General features: G+C 34.4%; 3 protein-coding genes across 5 annotated transcripts; all 3 read left to right on the top strand.

Annotated features, from left to right (window-relative positions):
• The first annotated feature begins 4021 nt into the window (after window positions 1–4021).
• LOC120336168 (uncharacterized) lies at window positions 4022–10490 on the top strand. The gene is made up of 5 exons (XM_039403778.2): window positions 4022–4577; window positions 4899–5046; window positions 6578–6743; window positions 7589–7852; window positions 8032–10490. The coding sequence occupies exons 1-5, from the start codon at window positions 4311–4313 to the stop codon at window positions 8663–8665; spliced, it is 1479 nt and encodes a 492-aa protein (XP_039259712.2). The 5' UTR covers window positions 4022–4310; the 3' UTR covers window positions 8666–10490.
• Window positions 10491–11822: 1332 nt separating this feature from the next.
• On the top strand, window positions 11823–15848 carry LOC120336420 (interleukin-17C-like). Of its 3 annotated transcripts, none has more exons than XM_039404096.2 (4): window positions 11823–11925; window positions 12832–12949; window positions 13559–13816; window positions 13939–15848. In XM_039404096.2, exons 2-4 carry the CDS (start codon window positions 12852–12854, stop codon window positions 14132–14134), a joined length of 552 nt encoding a protein of 183 aa, XP_039260030.2. In that variant the 5' UTR covers window positions 11823–11925; window positions 12832–12851; the 3' UTR covers window positions 14135–15848. The 3 variants fall into 3 exon arrangements, with proteins under 3 accessions (XP_039260030.2, XP_077966069.1, XP_039260031.2); XM_078109943.1 differs by lacking the exon at window positions 11823–11925 and adding an exon at window positions 11952–12102; XM_039404097.2 differs by lacking the exon at window positions 11823–11925 and adding an exon at window positions 11952–12112.
• A 4584-nt stretch (window positions 15849–20432) lies between these two features.
• On the top strand, window positions 20433–24775 carry LOC120336207 (uncharacterized). The gene is made up of 5 exons (XM_039403828.2): window positions 20433–20678; window positions 21016–21138; window positions 21242–21415; window positions 22659–23139; window positions 23368–24775. Exons 1-5 carry the CDS (start codon window positions 20472–20474, stop codon window positions 24198–24200), a joined length of 1818 nt encoding a protein of 605 aa, XP_039259762.2. The 5' UTR covers window positions 20433–20471; the 3' UTR covers window positions 24201–24775.
• The last annotated feature ends 64 nt before the right edge of the window (window positions 24776–24839 follow it).

Here is a 24839-nt window from a genome sequence, read left to right as displayed (position 1 = left end):
GCGTCATTAAACCATTTGCACTCGGCATCAACTTTTTTACGTTCTGTTGCCATTTGTCATATTATAATCAATTATAGACTCATTAAACGAGTGACTGTGAATTACTTGTTAGGTTATGATATAATTTAGTGTCTCAAAACAAATTCTGTCACGTAAAGAATATAATCGTCAGTTCGGCTGTTTTGTTAATATAATTCGGTGAAGCGTGAAGCGTCGTGGGCCTGATTATATTGCTCCGCGGGCCGTAGTATGCCGACCCCTGGGCTAGAACTAGCAAACTTGTAAACTTTGAAATAACATTGTTAGTTGAAATCCAAAATTTTAATAAGTTTCGCCATTTTGTGTATTAAAGAAGTTATATGGTGGTTGGATATTTTTTCACCTTTATTCATCATTTCAGACAATATCAAAACGATGTATCAATTTTTAACGATTTCTAGCTGTTATTCCAATTTCCTAATGACGCTAACAGCCATGAATTCTACTTGGGGGGTATTCGTGGGAATATATACGTCAATATTTTCATCAACTGTTTATTGCCATAATTTTACACAACATTAGGTACCCTATTACATACGATTGCCGCAAAAAATTATTTATATATGTTCAAACATATAAGTGACTTATGAAACAATATCTCTCTGTTGAAAAAAGTTACGTGTGAGCAAGCCAGCACTACCACGACCGCAAGAGTAGTGGGGTAAAGCCGTTGTAAATGTAATAAAACATGATTGAATTATGATAACAACATTTAAACTTCTTAAAACTGTGGGTAATAAGAATGCGCAATTTTACAGAGTAGCATCAGCTAGTTTTTGCATTTTTTAATAAATAAAATTACAAAAACTTACTTGGTTTTTTGGTGAATCACATCGTATTCAAATGTATGCCACAGTGCAATGCAAGAAGCCGGAATGAAAGCGACAATCGTTCATTCATGCGTCAGTTGCGATGAAATATGCCATTTATCAAATGTCAATTGCATCAATCAAATGTTTCTGTCACATATTATTGCCGACTGCCTTTTTCGAAAAAGTATTCTGCGAAAATAAATAGACAAGTAAATTATACAAGCTAGTGATTTTATTGCGTTATGATAAGCGGTCAAGTGCAAAATCAGGAAGAAATTACAAAATGAGGCATAGTGATCAGATCTGAGAAGTTGCGAGAATATTCATATTACTTACTCTTCCAGCTGAGCAGAACCATATATACGTTGTTTTATATTACAGTTTAAAATTTTGGTTGGTTTGAAAGTTTAATATCTAACATACAGCATGTATCCAGACCACATTGAAAATGTGGATGTATGTGTATACACCGATGGAGGTGCTATAGATATAACTTGTGACAAATAGGAAATATGTAGTCGAAGTTTTGTTATTGCTAAAATAATATTTCGCTTATGTACAATATAATCCTTGCATTGTCGTGAAGAGAATTTTTACCATCAATATTAATCTTTGTAACACGCTTTTCTTGTACCAACAACTTTCATTGTGTGGTTTTCATAATAATGTCTTACACAAAGCATGTTTGTTCTAGTTAAAACTTCGAGTATAATATGATTTTAGCGTATATGTTCGCTATTCAATCGTTGACAATTTTATTGGCAGTTACTATATTAGTAGAACACCACATAATAATGTGTTTAGGATGCTGTTGGCGCTGAAAAACCATCAAATATTGAAGATGAAATTACTTACCCGACATAAACAATCGATCAATTATTTTGACTTTGTGTGTGATTAGTTCCATAAAATTGATGTGTTGATATCAGGATTTGAACAAATTTTTGTTTGCTAATTTAGAACCTAAGTCCGAACGAGTCGATTGAGAGAAAATGTACTTTAAGGTAAGTCATTTCACACATTCTATTCAATACTTTATGTCGCCTAATCAATTGTATAATACCAAGAACACCACAACTCTTTCAGAATAGAATCCTAGAAAACACCACCACTCAAAAATACAATTCTTTATCCCCATGTTTCTCTGTCCTATATATTATTTATGGATTTTTTCCTTTGCTGTATCTACCGCAAAATTGACTGTCAACTTTGTGTATTTAATTTACAGTTTGAAAAAAAGAATAGTTTTTCGGTTCATCAAGTGCTGAAGTTGTGTTCAAGTGATGTACAGCATTGTTGCCGTGTTAACTACGAGGAGCTTAATATTATAAGTGTAAAACTTTCGATATCAGTATGGGCCGCTGAGCCCCTATAGAGCGTGCTTAGAAAGGATTACATTTGCGGAATATGGAAGGGTTTAAACTTTTTTCTCTGTATTGTATATTACAGACATAAGAATGGTTTGTTTTTAGCTACGCGCGACTTCAATTGGTTACTCTTGAGTAAGTTTAATATAACAAATTGTTTTTGGCAAAAATAATTTTTGTTAAATTGAAAAAATCACGTAGTAATACAGACAGTCGTCTGCAAACAACTTCCACAATTTTATAGCTTATTACTTTGTATTAAACATATCTTCAAATATGACGTAGGTAGATAAATATTACTGCGTTTGAACATTGATACATGAGAGTAAACGACAACAACACCATATGCTGCAGTCATACGGGAAGTAAATTCCATGACGTCGTTTATTCGCCAATTCATTATGAAATTTAACGCGCCATCAGATCATACTCTTACGTGATGCGCTTCAAATATGTGTCGTGTTGAGCTTCAACTGAATAAGAGAAATTGATGTGGTAAGCCAAACATTTAGCTTAACGCTAAAAGCTTTTGGTTATTCAATATCTTTCGGTAAATTGGTTACCTCAGCTAGTTGTGTTACCACAATATTATGATGGCTGAAACAGTTGTCATATAGGAGTATGGAAGGGTATACAAGCATCATAGAGCAAAGGCACCCACGGTGTCATGATTCAGACAGTATGCAGCATAGTCATATCGTATATTATATACAGATTCAATAGTCCGCTGGTGCTCCGCACAATATTTTGTAATACTACTCTTGTGCTGATTTTGATACTCCAAAACAAAAAAAAGGATTCTGACTACCTTTAAAATAATCGAGATTTCTCCAGAAACTTTCATCGATGTCATGCAATGACTTATTTTAGAAAAAAATCAAGGCTGAATGTCCCTTGTTTTAACGTTAGGGAAATGGTTATTTTTTAAAGTCGCATTGTGTCCTCAGTGATCTGCATTTTATTCTGCTGACAAGTTCATAGAATAAAATCCTTGCTTGCATAATGCATACGTGTATTTTCTCTTGTATTCTTTCCATATTATTCTGCAACCTGGAATTTTAAGAGTTGCGACGATGTGACGTTGGTGCAGTAATCACGTAACCGAATATTTAACGAGTTAGTATCGATTTATAAATTGTTAAGCAGTTGTCGATCATCGTTTGTTTCAAAAATGACAAACCTAATACTAAAATTTGTATGAAGTTCAAAAAAAAAATGTGCGTGCAAAAGTATTTAAACCCATAATATATGGCTTATATTGTAAATCTGTTTTCAAGTTGTTCTTACAAGATTCTTGAGAAGTAAGCTGTTTCATTATAGCCTAGATATCAATTGTCTTCTTAGTAGAACCGAGATATTTTTATTCCGATTCTCAACCAATATTCTCAGGCTCATTGCGCTGTCTACCAATTTGTCTATGACAAGGATATACCACCCACACGGCCAGGGGTCGAGTACAGACCGATTCATTAGTATTTTGTAGGACAAGTATAAGGAAATCTGTTATTTTCCGGTTAAGCAAACGTAATGTCAACATAATCTTCCGCATCATATCTTATGAATTTGAAGCTATTTTTAAACGTATCAGTCGGAATTTATAATTCGGATTTTTAATTTTGTGAACTGACTATCTTCCGGTATGAACTTGGTCTGTACGTGATACCTTTGGTAACTCTTTTGAACTGAACAGAGAATTATTCCGCTTTTTATTCGTGGCAGTTAATACTTTTTTATTAGTAGATACTTATTTCTGAGTCGCAATAAATGAAATGCGCTGCAAGATTTGAAAAAATGAAGACAAATGACATGTCTCATTTTAAATCATTATAATCTTAAATAGTGGCCCAGCACAGGTTTACGTTGTGGGTAGTTTAGATGTGTAGTGCATCCAAAGAAAGAACAATAGTTGTCACCTGCAATACAAGTTATTTAGCTGAAATAATGTAAATCTCCGTTCGGTACAGTGATCAGACCTTGCTAGGTTTAGCAAAAACTTGTTCGAGTGATTCTTATCTTTTGGTATTTAATTCTAACAAGCGTTTGTGTTATTACAGTTAGCTATTTGAATATTACTGTATTAATAATAGTCCAAATGAGCAACACGGAGTATTATTTGTCGCCCACCCAACTTATGTTGAATAGCACAACATTTTCTTACAATGAAACATGCGTCAGCAGAAAGACAACATCGTTTCTTGTTTTTACAATCATACCAACAGTCCCCCTTTTTGTTAACGTAGTCCTCCTCGTATCCGTTGCTCTTGACAGCGGCCGTCTCTTACGTCAAAGTCGAGTTTACGCTCATGTTAGTTCAACATTGCTTGCTAACGTCATCTTCTCTGCTCTCGGACTTGTTCAGGTAATAAAATCTATTGAATTGTTGGATGTATTGATGTAATAATTAGCTAGATGCTTTTCTCCTGCCGGCTTTATAAACTGTCTATGTTCAACATCCGTCTATGTTTATATTCTGAAACTGTAATTATAACAGCCTAACAGCTGGTAGTGGACCTGAAGGTGCGGGTTGTCTTTGATCTGTCTCGTAATTAATATACTGAATAAGCAGAATATGAATCAGTACTTCCAATTTACCCCATCAAAAGTTTCAATTCCACCTCATCAATTTTTTCAATTCCACCTCATTAGGTGATATTGTTTATATGTTTTCCTTTGCGTTTAGATCTTGAGCCTTTATTTCAATTTTGAGGGATATTATGACAGTCCAATACCCGGATATCAAGCCGCAGTGAAAGAAGAGCTCGCAACTTGGTGGGCTTTCAGGAAAGCATTTTTATACGGCCTGTACATCGTCATGTGTGGAAATATAGGTAATGTGACCCTGTTTCAACGACTAACGTACCTTCTGTAGTTTTTATTTAAAAATATTGTATAATATATTCTTCCCTCATTTTAACTGTACTGTAAGTATACAGCAATTACAGTCCTGTTTGGTGTAAAAATCAAATTTTTGGTCAGGCTGACATTTCGCCTCAGCATCAATATCACAATGAATTGTGATTATTAATAAAATTGAATTACTAACAAATGCTACAAAATTTTTCAATTTATATATTTTTTATATTCATGGTTGGTACATGAAATTGAAACATTGAAATTCGACCTGAAGCGTTGAATGCTTTGTCTAATTTGCACTCCAATGACTGAAAGAGGAATGCCGTTTTACTCAAAGCTTCCTGCAATTGAGAGAAGTGATCACAATATACGTATAGCAACAAAATAGTCAATAATGTTGAATCAAAGTCCTAATGATTCATGCATTATGCATTCGAGTGAATCTTATGATAGTCATGATAGTCATCATTATGATCTTATAATCACGTATCGCAGCATTTTTGCAATTTGATCATGTTGCTAGCATATAAAGCAAAAAGTACAAATGCCTAAACTTTATTAACAACCGCCTGTATAGGAGCTTAATATTTTTAGAAAATGTTTTTCATTTGAGACCGTTATATATAGGCTACTAATTAGTTCTTACTAGGGTACTCCCGTAGTATGTGTAGCAGGTTAGGGTTAGGCCATAAGTTTATTCCGATTTTCCTCATTTTAGTTCTATTACGAGTTCGGGGACTGCCTGTATTAGCCAAGTGAATACCCCCCTGCCCATAGGTTTCAGTTCATATTACACAACTTGATGTATAACAGGCAAACAAAATTAATTTCCTCCATATTGGTACACATACTTCTGGAGCGCCCTTACTAGACCATAACATAGATAGTGTATGGTAATTCAAATAATGAAGATTGTTTTTAAAAGCAACCCGCGTGTGTTGTTTGTGAACAGCTAATTGGCTTCCGCGCAAAATTTCCACAACAAATCGTTAAAATAGTTTAGGCATATATCATCAGTTTTAACATTGCTTAATCGTTACGATAACCATCGTTACGATAAGCTTTTAAATTATACACTGTAAACATCTCAGTCGACTTGCGGTCGAAAAATATTGGAATCATTTCATGCTACCCAGAAATTATTATTATTTCAAACTCACGTGATAATGTAAACGTATCTTTATGCTTGTTTATTATTCAGCGTTCATCATTATTGTTATATAATATGAAAGAATTAGATTTGCAGTAACTATATTATGAAACATGTGAATAGAGTAAAGAGTTAAATCTCTTTTTCCTACGAAAAGCGTATTTGATATTTTCTATGGCTTGTTGGTAATCCCATGGATGGAGTATCCGATACAACTTAAAAAAAAATTGCTCTAGAAAAAAAATGGGCGCCTGGTAAATTATCGTCGACGAGATCAATATTATAATTATAATCAATATATTTTTGTAATCCTCGATAAATGCTTTGAATGAGCACATTTATTTTTATTTTGACAGGTCTTTTAATTGAAGCAATTCGGTCAAGTACATGCACAGCACTTCGAAATGCTGCTGGAGCGATCCGATTTCGATCACCGAACGCCGGGAAAAGATGGCAAAATATGTCCTTCGTGAGTTCTCGACAATGGAGTGGCAGGACTCACGATACGGCGGTACCTAGCAGGTGAATAACGTGTAAGAACCTAGTGAATAGTTAGACTTTTTTGGAGTAGGATAGGATTTACATATTTATCCCGGGGGAGAGGAAAGCCTATAGGAGGACCCAACCATATGGCGAACCACGGCCTCTCGTCCTCAAGTCAATCTGCCTTTTTCAATTTGATAAATCTTATTTTATGCATCACTGCTGCTTTTGTTATTCAGAAGCGCGAAGTTTTCCAGGATAAATACATGCTGATTTATTCAAGTAGACGCATAACATGGATTATACATTAATTATTCAAAATGCATTGTCTGTTCATATTGTATATTTCGTATATTCTGGGTCAAAACTGATTTTATATTCCACATTGAAAATGTTTTAATACACCGTGTCGTTTAGTGGTTTTATCGTCAAATGTGCCACGATACATAAATCATTATTTTCTAGGAAATTTTTGAGACGTAAAAATAATATTCTTAATATAATATTTCTGTCATAGTTCGAACACATTTAATAGTAATATTTAGTTTATTATGCTCATGTCCAAATGGCCTATGAAAAAAACAAGAAACCTGTATTGCAGATATATAAAAAGAATTCGTATCTTATTGATAACAGAACAGCGACGTAAAAACCTTTTAAAGGTTATTCAAACCACAGGATCACCACTTTATCTACTATTTGCTGCATATAAAAACAATTATTTATATAAACATGATATGTTTGACAGTTATAGCCAATTACATCCCATTTTATTGTCCAATTAAAAAAAAATCTGTGGTTCTGATTTTGGTATTATAGAATTATCCTCATTGTTGTGTTGATATGTCTGTTCAGGAAATATTTTACCAATTTTCATTTTTCAGTCGAGTGGCTAAACGACGTCGTTCGTATATATCAATATCCTTGTTGTGGATTTTATCTTTTGGCTACGTTCTGGCTACAGCCGTAGGTTGGAGTTGTGTTGGCCACTGCACTTGTCTCAGTTCATGTTTTCCTGAAGGTCAAATTCAGGATCCGCCCGTTAGAGGATGCTCGAGAGCATTCCCACCAATGGCGAACTCGTGGCTTGCAGTTACAATTGGAATTTGGGCATTTTGTTTGATGGGAGTGTTTATTTTAATCAGAAGGTGAGTTGTTATATTTTACCCATATATGTTCCTGATTAAAGTTAGAAAAAATAGGTTACTTGTATAATATTTACAAACATATATACAAACAATACAGTACTGGAACGTTTTAGCAATTTGTGTGTCTCTGTAGTTGGTTTAACGGACATTTACTTACGCTGATACACATGGTATTATAGGTCAATCCTGTTATTGAACAAAGCGATTCGCAAGCATCATCCAGAAGAATCGGATGATGTATTTTTAGAGAACGAACCCGCGGAATCTGAGAACAAAATCACTAAAAGTCCTCATTCCGTAGACCAAGAGTTGTCTGAGATCAAGAGCGAAAGAAAAGAAAAAGTTGATTCAAACGATAAAAATAGAACAAAAATATATTACGCCAGGAAGATTTCAGGAAATGAAGTTGATAAAAGCGGCAAAAAAACGAGAGTAAGCACGACATCGTTTTTTGGAAGCATTTCGGATCACAGGTCTTTGCTATCTCGAAGAAAGCCTTTTCGATCCAATCATATAAGCAACGCTCTTAATAAACAATCAAGCTTAAAGTATGTTATATGGCTGACCGCATTATATGCTTTTTGCACCACGCCTCCCATGGCCTATTTGGCAGCAGATATGTCGTTTCCGCATATGACGATGAACATGGTCGTAATGAACGTTTGTCTCGTATTTCCCTACATATATTGTTTCATATGCCCGATTGTATTAGGCAAATGTCTTCCGGGAGTGAAAGCATCACTTGTACGATTGGTATTCAAATTATGCTCTTATTCAAAAACTGATAGAACGTCTATTAGTTCCATCGGCTAAACGATCTCAATCACCACCAATGTTATAAAAGCATAAAACAAACATGGAAACGACCCTTTGAGGTCATATTGAAACAAATAGAAAACACATCAACTGACGCAAGAAGTACGCTATATGCTAAGACAGATTTTTCATGAAAACTTTATAGTCAATGTGAATACAATATTTTGAAGATCCGTATCTATGTTTTCATTTGGGTGTAAATTCCGCGCAGCACAATTCGGAAGCTGGCAAAGGAACGAAGCAAGAGAAGAAAGTTTTCACAAAATTATAAAGTTTTTGGCTACACCCCTAACGTTAGGGATACAAATAAAATTAATGGGGGTATTGATTGTGTGATTCTTATATCACTTATGTATTGAAGCAAAGAGAGGACGTGATCGAAAACCATAAGATTTTTTATGTGAATAAATTGCTAGAAATCGGGAACCCCATCCATAGCATACGGTGAACAGCAAGACATTATCACATATCGTCACGCTAATAACCGAATTGCGTAAGTAATTTTTGGCGGTTTTGAGTTTTCCATGAAATAGGTATTTATGGAATGCTGCGCACCTGTCTGTCAACTCAGATTTTATTTTAATAATTCCGAAACCCATAAAAATATCCTCGGCAAAGGATTTTCGAGTTTTTGCATCTCAGATTCTAGCTTAGCGCTTATAAATTTCAATTTATACTACAGTATAGGAAGGCGTGCACTTGTGATATTCACTGTCTGAGTCCAATTCACCTTGGTTGGCTTTTATATAAGGGTACATTGCTGTTTTATTCTTTATAATTCATCTTAGTCTTATTTCGGTGGATGTGCAGAGCGTGTTATATTGATGAAATATATATTTTTAAACATAAAAAATAATGTAATTGAAACAGATTAGCTATTTTTAAGATTAGACATCGTATATATTAGGAATTACATTTGTTTTTGGATTGGTTGGTTTTCAGGACTGGTACATATAGTCAAGTTGCAAAATTGCGTATGTCCCCTAGTCATAGACACATTTCTGCCTAAGTCACAGTGTGCCATTATGACGTCACATGACTGCGTCATACAAATTAACTTAAATCCGGCTACGATCAAAAAATTGAACTATGGCAAACTATTGACTCTCAATGGCGTAGCAATATCATTAGGAAGTTTTTTACGTTTTTGTCAAAACTGCTAAAGATGACTTACGCAATTCGGTTATTAGCGTGACGAATTATACTACATAATAATTGCATGTATATTTTTATGCCAAGAACATTCTATGTATATTTAAATATGTTGTATAGAGCATTCTAACGAGTCCAGTACGCAACAATTTATAGGTTGAAGGCTGCTATATGTTTGTTGAATAGGAACTGGTCGGTTTTGCAAAGTCTACCTAATTCGATCATCTTTATTACGTGTTTCCAAAACAAAAGATCCCAAAAATTCTATTTAATTAGATATTCAATTAAGACTAATGACTGTGTTAGAAGTAGGAATAGTTTACATCCGCGTTACAGAGCGTCGTTTTTGTATGGCGATCTTGAACGCAACGAATGTAAGACGTTATATAATTATTTCAAGTATATATTGTTTTGCTATTAACATCAGATGTTAGTCTTAATATTAATAAGAGTAGGTCAATGGATTTCAGCCTGCATATATTTTATTAAAAAATAACATTACTTCGTATATTTCATTTGCCTGACGTCAGGCATGTAAGAGAATTAATGACGATTAAATCTAACTGTAAATGAACACAGGTTACTGTAGATAAATAAATGAATTACTAAAGAAATCTGAGTTAGATTATATGTTTGAAATTGGGGCAGATATATTTATAGATTGCGGTTGACATGGAACGTGATTACGTAAATCAGTTTAATTAAGTTAACGCTGCCAGGTGGATGAATATTGCAAGAAGCGGGGAATCTGGAAACGAGACATTCGGCGTTTGTTCTGTCAATATGATTTGTCATACTTTCCACAACCATATATTATGATTTTTGGGGTAATAGAAACAATCCCTCGCTTGAATCAATTGGAAAACGAATAACTACTATCTATATATACACATTGGTATAAATTTTCTAAAAATATGCGAAACCATATTGATCACTATATTGTTTTGCTGTAAGTGTTATTTGTCCCACATGTATTGTTAAGGATCTTTATATTTGGCCGTGTATTAAAGTAGCTATGCCCAACCATTTTGGAAATTATAACGTTAGGCTATGAGTCATATGATTTTTTTTTTATATATCCACTGCAAGTTATTGCACACTATCTGTTCTTTGTCTTTTCGTAAGTCAACTATCCTATTTTATTCAAATTTTATTTTCGTTTGTCTTAGTATGAAAATTTCATAATATATATGTGTTTTTATTATTTCTATGTATTACCACTAAATTCAAATATTGCAAAACTATATCGGTAGATAATGCCATTAATAACCACTTAAATATATATTTAACCATACTTCACAGCTGAATAAGAAAATTTTGATATATATATATAAACGTAAAGTCGAAAGACTAAATTTAATCAAGATTTTATCAACCCAGTGATAAAACATGAACTGCTCAAAGAACGATTCCCATAGTTTGTTTTGAAATCCAATGAAGATATAATCAACGAAAAATTTTGTTTGTACAAAGTAGTTACAATAATTTTTATTCACATTACGTTCTGTCAGATCTATTTCAAAAAGATTGTTCAAACTCCGACTTGAAAAATGTATGGACCTTTTGCTGACATCGAGTTTTTTAAATCTGTAATGAGTTTGAAACTTGTTTCCACTGGCCTAGTTGCCTTATCTAAAATGGTCGCGGTGCTCACGCTTCATCGAAATATAAATGGCGCTGATTTTATAGCTGACGCCCTTTTTCGCAGTGTTTTTTTATTATTTTAGAATACCCAATATTGTGACTTCGTCAGATAATGTTTCACAGCGAACAATCTTTGAGATGTCTTTTATCAAAACAGTTGCATAATTTGAGTCGGTTTCGGTGATGTTGTGGTATTTTTCAATTTGTTTCTCATTATTGCGTTTGGTTATTCGAAATAATGTAATGAGAGTGACTTGTTAATGAATATCATTTTGTTTTCTTGCTCACCATATTAAAAATCAAATTTGTACTTTTGCATTGTTTATAACACCGTTATTTCGTCACAAAAAAAACGTTTAAAAAATCTTTCAGGTGTCACAATTTACAACAGAAGTACATTAACTCATAATTAATTCGAGCAGAGCTCAGCTTCACTGACTTTTTGTTCAATACTTCAAAATGTAAGTATTCCTCGTCAATGTGGAAAGTGATCTATGAAGATGAAAAGCGCACAAAAGAATATTTATTGGGATGAACAGAATTATATCATGCGGGAGACTTTATCACTCAGCACCGGTCACAAGACAGTCCCTCAAAAATTATATTTTTAATATGAAAAAGAAGACTGTGTGTTATAGGTATTTTAAGGTACATTTAAGGCACCCAAACCTTCCGGCATATGTCATGATCATGACTGCATGTGCGTCTGGCACGAAATGGAAAATTTGACTCGTAATATATCTCACATTGTCCATATTCTTTTTAAAACTGAAAATAGATTTTTTATACGATCAAATTTCATGAAAAATTGTTCTTTATCCCCTATATCTTGTATATAAAAGTACAGCTATGTTTCGTAGAAACGGCAAGTAGACCTACTATTGTTCACTTTCTATCTAACTATCAAGTCGGAATTTTTTAAAAAAATATTCTTGAGCTAGATACCTCCGGATAACAATAGTCAGTTGCTTTAAAAGCGCGCAACATGAGTGGTTCATACTTCATTTTATTCTATTGTAAGGTTACTACTATGAAATGAATGAGTTGTACAAATTTTCACTGCATTGATATTCAGAAAGGGTTCGAGCAACCGAATTTTTGAAATGTTTTTTGTTACATTTAATGCATCATGATTAATATAGACACCGGATTCTGGTAATAATTGCACCTTAAAATAGAAAAAATATGAATCAAAAATTAAAATATATTGACCGATCTACTTTCCACCCAATTTCCAAAACATATAAAACAGGGGGGATGTCTTCCCTTTGGTACAACTTGTGCAACAACCGATATAAAATAACCGACTTCATAAAGATATAGCGGAACCGTCGACATGATTTTATTCCCTATAATTTTCCTCCTAGCTATTGCGGAAAGTTTACCGATGGCAGAAGAGTCAATACCGGTCACTCTGCAAGGCACAGAACCTAATAAAGCTGTACTACATGCTGAATGTCAACATTTCGAAGCAGCTGAAGACAGGTAGTTATGATCGTAACGTTACTATAATAGTAAGGCAGTAAGGCACTATCCTGTAATTGACCCCCGACTGAGTTCCTGCTCTCTTTCTTTAATGATTTTGATTTCAGCTATGAGATAAACAGAATCAAATAGAAATAGGGTGGGTCAATAGTAGGCTTATCATACGTCCCGTTTTAAGCGGGGCAGTCCCATTTTTTAACGTATTGTCCCGGCCGCCAAGCCAAAAGTCCCGCTTTAGCGTTCAGTCAGCCAGCATAATACACGGACATTACCATTAACATGTTCTCGTTACTATTATTGCTGTGTAGCGTACAACTAACTTAAGTTGAATGCGTGATTTTTTTTCGTTCAATGTTAGCAGATAATTGGTACAATTTGTTACGTGTAAGCTCTGTGCGTCAATAGGGTATCGCCACTTTTGCAATAGTACCGTGTTTTGCCGAAAATAAGAGCAACCCTGAAAATAAGACATATCGGAAATCGACAATTGACATCCTTGCACCAAATATATATGTTGCATTGAGTGTAACGAGCTTGAGTACTCACGCCCGCAAATGTGTTTCAGGAACACAGTCGACATTGACTAAACCTCAAACAAATTCTTTTTAGGCGAAACTGTGAACAGGTATATGCGACTGACTACGTCATATGGTCTGAAAAAATGCTTGCTGATGAACAATTTGTATCTGATTTGGATGTTATAGATATGTCTGATGTCGGAGATAACAAACATCTAAGACAAAAAAGATCTGCTAGAGGTTCAAAGTGTCCAACATTCAACACTGACTATACTACCAGAAATAGAAAGAAAGTCAACCAATTGAGTATTTCGCCATGGAAATATGTTTTAACTTATGATAAGAACAGGTTAGTACAATATATTTTGTATTTGTCAAACTATAAAATTTCGAATGAAAGACGATATTCTGGTATGAGTATCAAAATTCTCCTTATTATTCTTGATATTAATGAAACAAAAACATTTTTAGACTTCCGCGAAGACTACTTAATGCCACTTGTCTCTGTGACGGATGCATCAATATAAGGACATTGCGGGAAGATCAAAGCGTGATAAGCAAAGAACTCTATTTCGAGATTCTTATAATGAAAAATAACAAACTAACGAAGCAAAGAGTGAACAATGGTTGTTTCTGTAGTTTACCGTTACTAATCGAAAAAGAGTAACTTAGAGTACCTAATGAAGGAACATAGGAAAACTGATTATGACATTTTTTGCTTTGTTTTTATGTGCATTTTTGAAATTTTTTTTCACCGTAGCTTGATATTCAATATTTTGTTATATATATATACATGAAGTTTAGTCAATTATTCGTCATTGCAATTATTAAAATTACTTTTATTTTGTGTTATATTTTAAAAACGAATATTCATTAGGACATAGGTTCTCAAAGTGCTCCGTACGGAGCCCCAGGGCTCCGCGAGAGAAGCCTAGGGGCTCCGCGAGCTATTTGATTAGTTTTCAAAAGACTGACTTGGCTAATTTTGTAACTGTCCAAAGAAGCAATGACAGCTTTAATAAAATTTGGCAACAGTATAGCCTCGAAATATGACAAAGTGGCGGAATTCGAGATTTACATTATTTATAAGCAGGAGCGCAGCCAGAATTCTTAAGGGAGAGGGGGGATCAAAATTGGAATCGGAAATTTCCGCGCAACATTATTCGCGATTAAGTAAAAAACTTTTTTAGTGGATAACGAGATTTCTGTTGCGTAAAATATTCAATCCATGACTGATGCAACATTTAAAATGTCTTGTCATAATAATTTAATTGTGCTCATCGTTACTCACGTTTGATTCAAGATTACTACGAGGATTACTTAAATAAAAGATTACTATTCTGAAATAGCATAAAATACGTGATAAGTTGCCAACTATAAATAAATTGGAATCGTATTTTCGCGATCTTGGGATTTGTCAAACTTGATTTGTTCCTTCGCACTCGAGATTATTTTTAAGCAAGATATCGCCGTTCCAAAAATCCTGAGGTCCACGTTAAAACTCAATAAGTACAATATACAATTGTGCAATCCATGACCGATGCGGGCATATTTAAAATGACTTGTTTATTGGGTTAATTATGTTCAATGTAACCTGCGGTTGTGTCACTTACAATAGAAAATCATTACTTCTCAAATAACCACGGCAATCCGCGAACATGAAATGAGAAACAATGAAACAAAGTTAAGTGAACGAAGTTCTTGTGGACTACCGTATATCCTGAACAACGCTGTTATCATAAGATATTAGGAACAGAGTCATATTGCCGACAAAAGAACATAATATCTACTACCGGTGCCAGAAGTTTGATAAGATATTTGTGCCCGTCCCGATCAAATCGTAATCATGACTGATTGATTGCGTGGCAGTGTGGCGGATTATAGCGATTTAGCGAATTCGACAAATTTGAGCCCTTCTTGCAGCACTGACTCCACCCTATCGCAGGTCTCCCACTCAGATTCTTTGCAAGATATCACCCAATCATCGTTTAAAAAATCACAAGGTGTAGGCAAAATACAAACGATTGCAATTTATGTTATCGCATGCTTCTCCGTTGGTAGTTTCAGAATGGGTTTCGATTTCAGTTACTACGATAAATAACCAAAGAAAACCTAAGATAACATCAAATATATATTGTCATTTGCAATGTCTAAAAAAGCGTTTTGAATCTGTCGTGAGTCTGCTGAAACAATATTTATAGTGTTATCTTCGGTTTTAAGTTTTAGTTTTAATATTTCATAATGCCGCTTTTCAATCAAGAACTTTGAGTTGCGGATTTACCGCCGATTCGTTAATAATTATATTTAGCATCTCGTCGCCGATGACTATAATATATTAACATGTTTTTCACATCGATTTTATAATTCCCCACGAGAACAAAAAAGCAATTATTGTCGTCATTGTGGAACAATACATGTATATGCCGGAGGAAATTTTTGATTTAGGGAGAATAAACACCGACGTAAAGATGTTTAATAAGGTATAACGTTTCTCGCTGACGAAAACAGTCGGCGATTGTACCAAAATGCAATCGCGCATCAACCTTTAAGTCTTCCAAAAATATCAAAAGGAAAAAGATTCGACCCCTAATTTATTAATATGTTTGTCAAGTGTCAAATTTACAGCCTTATCTTTGAAATTTAGATTTATTTATGAATTGTATTAACCCTAAAAAGGTTTAGCATTAAAAAAGTAAAGTACTTTTAACTTACTCAGTAGTATTAATCGTTAAGTAACAATTTTAAAATTCATTTTAGGGCTCCTTGAATAATAGTCAACATCTTCACGGGCTCCGCAACACCAAAAGTTTGAGAACCCCTGCATTAGGACGTATCCGTTGTAGCATTGGATCTATATTGTTGTTTGCAACTAGTAGAAAAACTATTATGACTATAACTGCGGCTATGAACATAATCCGTGCAATACGTGAATTTTGTTATCAAGATGGGAAGTTCTTGTCACAGATGTCAGTGATATCCAAGATGCAATTGCGTTTATATAAAAGTGGCATTTTGCAAAAGCAATGTTGCGATGTTGCAACCTATGGTTGGAAAGTTTGATACATACCATTAAAGGCAGCTATACAAATAGATTTATTATTGAGACACAGGGATCATATAATGCCACCAAGCCGAAACACCACGTTTGAAATGATATTAATCCGTATTCTCTTTTCACGCAATACAAATACATATAAACTTGTTACTGCAGTAAAACATCTCGATAAGTGAATAGTCACTATTTTATTAGATTTGATGTATAAAACGTGTCAATGAAATTCTGTTCAGTAATCACTGAATGGCCATTTAGTGAATTACATAAAACTCCCAAAAATATTGCCCGTTAATACATGTTTAGTCTATCGTAAAGGCGTGGTTCATAATGATTTGTAGGATAAAAGCCACCGATTGACCTTGAATATGACATTTAATCAAAACAAATATGGTTCAACAAAAGACTTCGTGAGCAGTGATCTAGTTCATTTTGCTGTTCTTATACTGTTTCGTGAACTACTTGTTACTTTTCGTTTATTGTATCATCAAACCACTCCGAAAAGAGCTCTCCCAAAACAAATATTATTATAAGAAATATGAAGTCAGTCCAACTCGACACGGTGTCCGTGGTAACTATGAGTTAGACAATTGAACTAGTTTGCCTTCGTCAATAAAACACCAGCTTCCATCCGTTTTGGGTTATAAACTCAGTTGACGGTATGAAAATATATATATATATGTAATATTTGCGCCGGAATTGAGATCGGCTTATCTGTTCGGCCGAGTCGAGCGTTTGCATAAAAAGTTTTTAAAACATGATTCTATATCCTCAATTTTGTATAACAGGACACATATATATATGTTACCAAAGTTGATAAGATATTTGAGTGATTTGGTTTTTCCATGTTCCAGCTTTTGGGATGTGAGTTTCAGAATTTTGAATCCAGTGGATTTTCTGTTCATCCGTTTTAATCCTGGGTAGACTGGAACTTATATATATCTGACTTCACGGCCTTGCTTCACCGCAAGGAAAAATATGAGTACTTACAATGCTATGAATGTCGTTTTCCATTCCTGAATTTATGCGCAGTTTTATTTAGTCTTATTTTCTCACTACTGTCCTATAGTCGCTCAAGATGTTAAATAAATCTATAGATAAAATGCCATGATAAACAGAATCAGATTCGTAAATATTCTAATAGGAATTCGACACGTTGGTGCCCTCAAAACAACTCGAATTTTTTTTTCGGGTGATTGAATAATATCCAAAAAGTTAATCTGCAAACAACTGGGATGTGCCATGAATACAATTACCATTAATTAAACAAGATAAGTAAGTATATGGCGATTTCAGACGATGTTTGTTCTGGAATCCAAGTAAATTTCCTGTGTAATATGTGTTAGACAAGAATTGAAAATTTTTAGTATGGTAAAGCTTACGCAAGATTTGTCACTATATAACTAAAAAAGAAGAATTTTGTCAGCGCCAGATTAGCTTTCGGTGTTGCAATGCTTTTCGGGGGTAATTCTAGTTGGTTGCTGCATTAGATTCTAAAGTATTATTATTGGAAAACTCGCAACGAAACGAATAGCGAGGTTGCTTTCTGTAAAATATTAGTGGTTAGGTAGAAGCCATAACCATTGTATCATATTAGGCATCAAAATAGACAAGAGCTTCATTCAAATGGGTATGAAGACATTTTGAGAATTACACATCTTTGCGATAAAATAGTCAAAAAGTAAAACATTTGGTACTATCATGGTATGAATTTAAAGCGCAACAATTACGATATCAAAATTTAAATATTATTACTTATCGGGTTTCACAATCATAAAATCCCATTACGTCACGATATACATGTGTCATGGATTGTCAATATTTGATGTGAACGCAACTTATGTCTACAGTTATTTCAACTTCAAGTCACGCAGAAAAAACTTCTGTTTGTGAGACACTTGAAGCCTCGCCATTATTAAAATTTTAGAAAAGGAAAATCAAGTTTGATTTTGGCATGATACATTTATTTCGTGGATACAGGACGGTGTAATATTTTGTACTTTACTGAGTATATTATGTAATTATACCGTTATGATTTTTTGCTATTTATGACACTAAACTGAACACAAATTACAGCCCAAACCATTTATGAAATATGATTTTAAATAAAACAAAAACATGCTCCATCCTGTTTTATGAAGTCTGAATCAATAGATTGAATCACTTTACAGTTATGTTCAAATCATTTTCGTTCATACATGTTTAGACAAAATAGGGCCTCCAATCGGGCCGTTGTTTACTTTGGAACTCATAGACACTTGCAACCATCAACAATACATTTAATTCCTCACCAAAAGAAAACAAAGGCGGGAGGAAAAGCTAGTTCCATTGTCCCAAGCAACAAAGAAGCTGGTTCGTACGGTCACGATTTTTTTCATTTAAAAATCGACTTCAGAAGATTGGTTAAGCTTTGGCGTGGGTAACACTTTCTAGCAATTTTAAAATTTTATATTGTCTAATACACATTCATTTCAGGTGAGGGTGCAAAACGGTGTTCATGTTGAGTTGTCGTAGGTGCGAGTGTTGTGGTTGGAGATCTTTCAAATAACTTTAACATTGGTCAGCTAGATTTCCTCTCGAGTTCATCTTGCTTCTAATTTCGAGAATGACGAAACATACTTACTCATATAAAGGCTAAATGTAAACAGCTCGGGTCACGATCGTCCGACCCAAAATCTTAAACAATTATTCTCAGACGATCCTGACAGTCTACCATGAACGAAAAAATCTGAAAGCTGGGCCAACTCCAATTAAGCCACCGAAGCTCTTGAAAGTTGGCGAAAGTGGTTACTGGGAAACTCAACAGTAGCTGGTAGAGATGCTGGTCAGCAAGAGAGTACATACGATAGTCAAGTAGCACTTCAAGTAAAAAATACGCTTGTTTTCACGGCCACTTGGCGACCGCACGACGACAAAAATTTAAATTTGACAGTAAATATAAGATGTTCGTTCATCGCGCAAGATTAGTGAAAGAACTGCAAACCGACTACTGAGAATCAGTCAGTTTCATGGGTATTTATTATGTTTGAGTCTGGTGCATGATTAAGAAATATTTTATTACGGGGTTCTGTTTACCACAGCTTGACTGCTTTGGGATAACCGAAAAGGTTTTCAATAACTAGATCAGTCGTCAGTCTAATTAGAATACCAGTGCTTAGTAAGATGCCAGATTTTACAATAATAAAGTATAGTCAAATTTTACTGTAATAAAAATTGATCTGTCTTCTATACAAATTTGTAAATACTTTAAGTTTATTAACTTGGATATACGGTCAGACAGGCATAACGAGCCATTTTATTATCCTGCGAATATCTTCGTTGAACATGCGTGCTTGCCGGGGAACTCCATGCCACTCTTTATACCATTCTAGGAACATTCGTTTCAAAATTTATTAATAAATTTTTTAGTGGTAATGACATTTCATTAATTTCATTCTCCAAGGCGAAACTTACAATTTCGAAACTGTTTTATAATACAATATAACTGAATAAATGCATCTGCTTATCCTTATAATATATATATATCTATATTACGAAACCGATCAGACAGATGGTGGCTTATTAATATATATTTCAATACTATGCTTCCTATGTGGCATAAACTCGTATTCAAGTATACTATCTTGTGTAGTGACAGGACGCCTACTTAAGATCAGATTGATATAGTGAATGTAAATAATGAATGTCCCATTCGCATAAAGTTATTTATTAATATTTTTTTGAATCGGGGACAGTGCTTTTTGCGGTATTTATCCAAATTTAAAAGAATTCCATCACTCCGCTTAGAAATCATATTGTTAATCGTGGACCATAAGTATTCAATCATTTTCCAACAAAACAAATATGACTTCAATGTAGATATCAAGTTGCCGATATTTATAGCATGGCATGTTTTAGAAAAAAATAACGTTTGCATATATTTGAATAAATAATTTAGTTTATTATAACTATAATGAAGCATAGGCCGTTTACTGCTAAGAGGCACAAAATGCCTCTTCATTTTGCAATCAGCAACAAAATGACGTCAGAAGTCCGTTGTTTAATTGAGGGCGGGTGCGACGTGGATGCACGTGACCAGAATAAGAGAACTGCCCTTATGTTGTGTTGTTTGGAAAATGATGAACATTGGTCAGCTGGAGTAACGCGAATGCTTCTACAGGTATTTAAGATATAGCGTCATTAACTCATTCAGTTTTGACAGACACCCTATATTCCAATGCCCTCCCTATATAAACAAACTAATTAACTGCTTCGTGGCCTGAAATTTCAAACCGGGTCGGGGCGGGTGACTGACAAAATATTAAATAGATACTTGATTGAAATAATGAAGTATCACATGTACTGGCACGCGACATCAACTATTATATGAAACAAAAGAGGTGGAATTACTACTGACTGATGTTTTGATACCAGCTCATAAAGATCGCATTCCCTTTGTTCATAAATAAGTATTCAACCATTTTTCGAATGAATAACTTAACTTGTTTTTTTTTCAGACCGGTGCTGACGCATCATTGCGAGATTTGAACGGGAGGAATGCCTTAATGTTTGCCGTCATCTTCTTGCGAAAGAGTATTATAGACATACTTCTTATGTCGATAGACTTCGACGTGAATGAAGTAAATTCCTAACAGTTCATTAAACAAAACTAAATGTTGACGATTTGAAAACTTAAAAAAACGCACGTATAAATTACTTACTAGTGATGATAATATTTCACAGAAAGATGTAAACGGGAGGAGTGCACTTCATTATGCCATTCTTGGAGGGGACGAATCTGTTATTAAACGTATTTCAAATATTTGCGGAAAACAAATTGCTGGGCCTCAAATAATATCGCGTAAAGAACATCCGATAGACCTCGACTCTTCATTTGGAAGTGACGTGAAACGAAAGGTGAGAATACTGCATCAAACATCAGAGGTGAAATATGATCCAAAAACAAGAGAGCGATGCTAAATATATGGACACGAAGACTAAAACGATGTAGTACGGGTATGCAATTTGTCACAGTAGACTACTGGTACGGCAATCTTTATGACTAACCCGAAAGCGGAACATCCACAGAGTGCGCAATTTTCGATGACGTCATCGCACACAAAAACCGAAAACATTTTCGAACTAAAAAAAAGTAATAGCCTTGTAGCGAAAAATACAATCTCTAACCACTGAAAATTTTGAAGCTATTAGTTCAGTAGTTAATGAGAAGAAGAAAATAGAATGACCCATGTGTATATTTCGTGTCCAATAAGTATATTTATGTAATTGGTACTTCATTACTATTTTTTCGCTTCTTCATTCAAAAAAGACTTACAAAATTTAACACACAAATGAAATTGGGTGATGAAAAAAACGTCTGATTTTTTGGGTTCTATGAACAACGCAAATAAATTTGTCTTTTTTGAAGATATAAATCCCATTCTTTTCACGAGATTTGGTACAAATAATAATCCAGTAGTCGGCCTAGAAAAATTTAAAATTTGAAAGATTTAAAAATTTTCCAAAATTCTCGACAGATCTAAAATAACTTTGAGCCATAGTCACAATGGATAATGCAACTATGTAAATACAAAACGAAATAAGGTTTGTAAAAAGCACTTTAACAGTAACCGCATGCCGGAAACAACGTGAATAATTACGACTAGTTATTACTTTTTAACACATTTTGAACACGAAATATATATAGGATAGTTTCGTCATTATGTTGTTGTTCATCTTTTTTTTTTCTTGTTGTGAAATAATTGCATTTCTTATTAATTATTGAATTGCTTTGAAATTTTCAGTGGTGAAAGATTGGTATTGTCAACAGGAGTCTATCACTTTTATTTATTCTTAATTTTCCTATGAGATCTGATATTTCATCCAGTATTCTGCTTTTTTATTTTTATTCATGGGAACACGTTTTATGAAATCGTTACGGCCGGCACTCTACTGTGACAGATTGCATACCTTGACTTTCGTGTCCGTATATTTGAGCGTCATTCTCTATTTATTGATTCGCGTACAGTCACAATTTTCAAACCTAAATATCGAATCATATATCTTTTAAATTCATACATCTACAAGATTCGTATGCGTGTCGATAAAATGCTATATATATTTTGATAACTCTGCAATTTTACAAATATTCACTTTCCAGAATTCGATATTTTACAATCCGACAGTTCCTGTGCGACCATGCAAAGAAATTGCCCGGGATGAGCGCTTAACTGCCAGAATTCATAAGTCTAATTCAGATATGAACGTTCATCAGTTTCGACGTGGTACCATGCAGAAATATTACAGAGGAGCTGCCTGGAAACATAGGCATTCAGCTTGTAGCAGTAGATTTGCAACAGTATCTTCCTCAAACCAGAGTATTTCAATAGACTTGCCGAACTCAGCAAGAAGATATCGCATGGGTGTTCAATATAGCTTTGACAATACTCGTCAATATAATAGTTGGAAAGCATACTCTTCTTTTCTCTGGGATATTTTGTCAGAGCAGTGTGCTCCCTCTTATCGTCCATCAGCAAAACCTATAAGACAATCGCTTCAACAAGCTCTCGGCCTTCCAGTAAAAGAAGAAATTTTGGATGAAGATGCAGCATCTGAAGCCGAAACTGTAAGAGGAGTCAAAAGTAAGTTTTGAATAGGCCGTTCATTTTACTACATCACCACCTAACGAGGTTCAATTGAAGTTGATACATAAAATTCAACCGACATAACAATTAAAACGGATCGGTAAGTCCTTACTCGTCATAAGTAATAAAGTAGATTCTTCAATATTTCTCATTTCACATACTTCTTGTATGTAACATCATTCGTATGGTATGAACCATGATTTAAAGAAACTCGTTGTATTACAGATCAGTTATCACGCAGAGGCAGTACACCCAATTCACCTAGCCCAACGTCGTTGGTACAGGGTTTTGCAGAACGAGATCGCAGACGGTCAGAGGCGAGTCTTGGAATAACTGCTCAGCAGCTAAAATCTCTGAATGATACTAAAATTCGTAATTTACCTAAGTCAGTTGAAGAAAAGTTGAATTTACTGAACAACTCTAACGGACAACTGCAGCGATCAAAGTCAGTTTCGAGGTTAAAAGTAGATGACATTAAGTTACCCACTAATGACGATCAAGTTCAGACTATCGTTTCACCATCAATGCCCACTGAAGATCTTGCTCCAAAGAAATCGAAGTCACCTCGAACACCAATTGTTCGAAATAGACCTGGTTCTGCTTTACGACAACGCCTCGATCAAGAATATCGAGTACAAAACAACGCAAAATCAATACCAAGTATTGAGATTGATTCTCCAAGCTTGACAACAGATAAAACTAAAAACGATGAATCTGAGATTAGAGATAGAACCTTGTCACAATCTATGAAAACAAATAAAAAGGAAAATATCCCAGCTTCCCCTGACCCAACACCGCCACAGCAAGACGATAAGCACAGCGACCGTTCAAAGCCAAATGTTCCGCAAAGGAAACCTGTGAGGAGACCGGAGTCAGTCGTGTTTCGAGACCGGATTCTTTCTGATATAATGGAAGAAAACGAAAATACTGTGAATGCTGGAAGCCTCAATAAGAATCCAGCTTTTGACGCGCCAAAAACTAACGACAAGTTGAATCGTTGCAGACCGACGTCGGCCTATGTCAGAGGACGGCTGGCGAATGGAAGATTGCTAAGATAACCAGTTTTAGTTTTGTATTAGGATTTGTAGAAATTTTTTATTGTACTTATACATTGTATTAAGATTTTAAAGCGTCAATTTAAATATTACTGCAAACGTACGTATGATTCGTTTTTAATTCATGATTATATTCCGACATTATCGTTATAGTTTATCGACTGAATGTTCGTCCTTGAAGCAGTTGTCAATAATTGAAAATACACAAAAATGTCTGAGATTATTATATATATTACATAAGCTAAAAGCTAATTAATACAGTAAATATCCTACCTGCTATGACATTTTTTGAGGGAGAATGTATCACAATGTACATTCTATTTAGCATGTCACATATATACAGTAAAATGCTGCAAGGTAGATTTTAGCAAATAATGTATTCTTCGACTGATAAACACGTGGTAACACTGGCAAAATATCATAGATATTTACTTCTAGTCCAAAATGGTACTCCTGTCGTATGTGTACCAAGATGGCGGACACTGGAACGTAGTATGTGTACCAGGTTAGGGTTAGGCCATAATTTTAGGTACAAATACCAAGGGAATCGCTTGGCTAGTCCCCGAACTTGTAATAGAACCTTAATAAATAAATTGGAATAAAATTGAGGCCTATTCTTAACCTGGTACACATACTACGTTC

This window comes from Styela clava, chromosome 2 (genome assembly GCF_964204865.1).
Source record: "Styela clava chromosome 2, kaStyClav1.hap1.2, whole genome shotgun sequence".
Classification (NCBI taxonomy): Eukaryota; Metazoa; Chordata; class Ascidiacea; order Stolidobranchia; family Styelidae; genus Styela; species Styela clava.
This window is presented reverse-complemented; position numbering and strand designations above follow the sequence as displayed.

What these genes read in the sequence shown, in the direction of transcription:
- LOC120336168 (XM_039403778.2), top strand. Translation starts at nt 4,311, where the DNA reads ATGAGCAACACGGAGTATTATTTGTCGCCCACCCAACTTATGTTGAAT. An exon ending in CGTCATGTGTGGAAATATAG is followed by an intron (nt 5,047 to 6,577) that starts GTAATGTGACCC and finishes TTATTTTGACAG; the next exon opens with GTCTTTTAATTGAAGCAATT. An exon ending in GATACGGCGGTACCTAGCAG is followed by an intron (nt 6,744 to 7,588) that starts GTGAATAACGTG and finishes TTCATTTTTCAG; the next exon opens with TCGAGTGGCTAAACGACGTC.
- LOC120336207 (XM_039403828.2), top strand. Translation starts at nt 20,472, where the DNA reads ATGAAGCATAGGCCGTTTACTGCTAAGAGGCACAAAATGCCTCTTCAT. An exon ending in TAACGCGAATGCTTCTACAG is followed by an intron (nt 20,679 to 21,015) that starts GTATTTAAGATA and finishes TTTTTTTTTCAG; the next exon opens with ACCGGTGCTGACGCATCATT. An exon ending in GAAGTGACGTGAAACGAAAG is followed by an intron (nt 21,416 to 22,658) that starts GTGAGAATACTG and finishes TTCACTTTCCAG; the next exon opens with AATTCGATATTTTACAATCC.
- LOC120336420 (XM_039404096.2), top strand. Translation starts at nt 12,852, where the DNA reads ATGGCAGAAGAGTCAATACCGGTCACTCTGCAAGGCACAGAACCTAAT. An exon ending in TTCGAAGCAGCTGAAGACAG is followed by an intron (nt 12,950 to 13,558) that starts GTAGTTATGATC and finishes AATTCTTTTTAG; the next exon opens with GCGAAACTGTGAACAGGTAT. An exon ending in TTAACTTATGATAAGAACAG is followed by an intron (nt 13,817 to 13,938) that starts GTTAGTACAATA and finishes AAACATTTTTAG; the next exon opens with ACTTCCGCGAAGACTACTTA.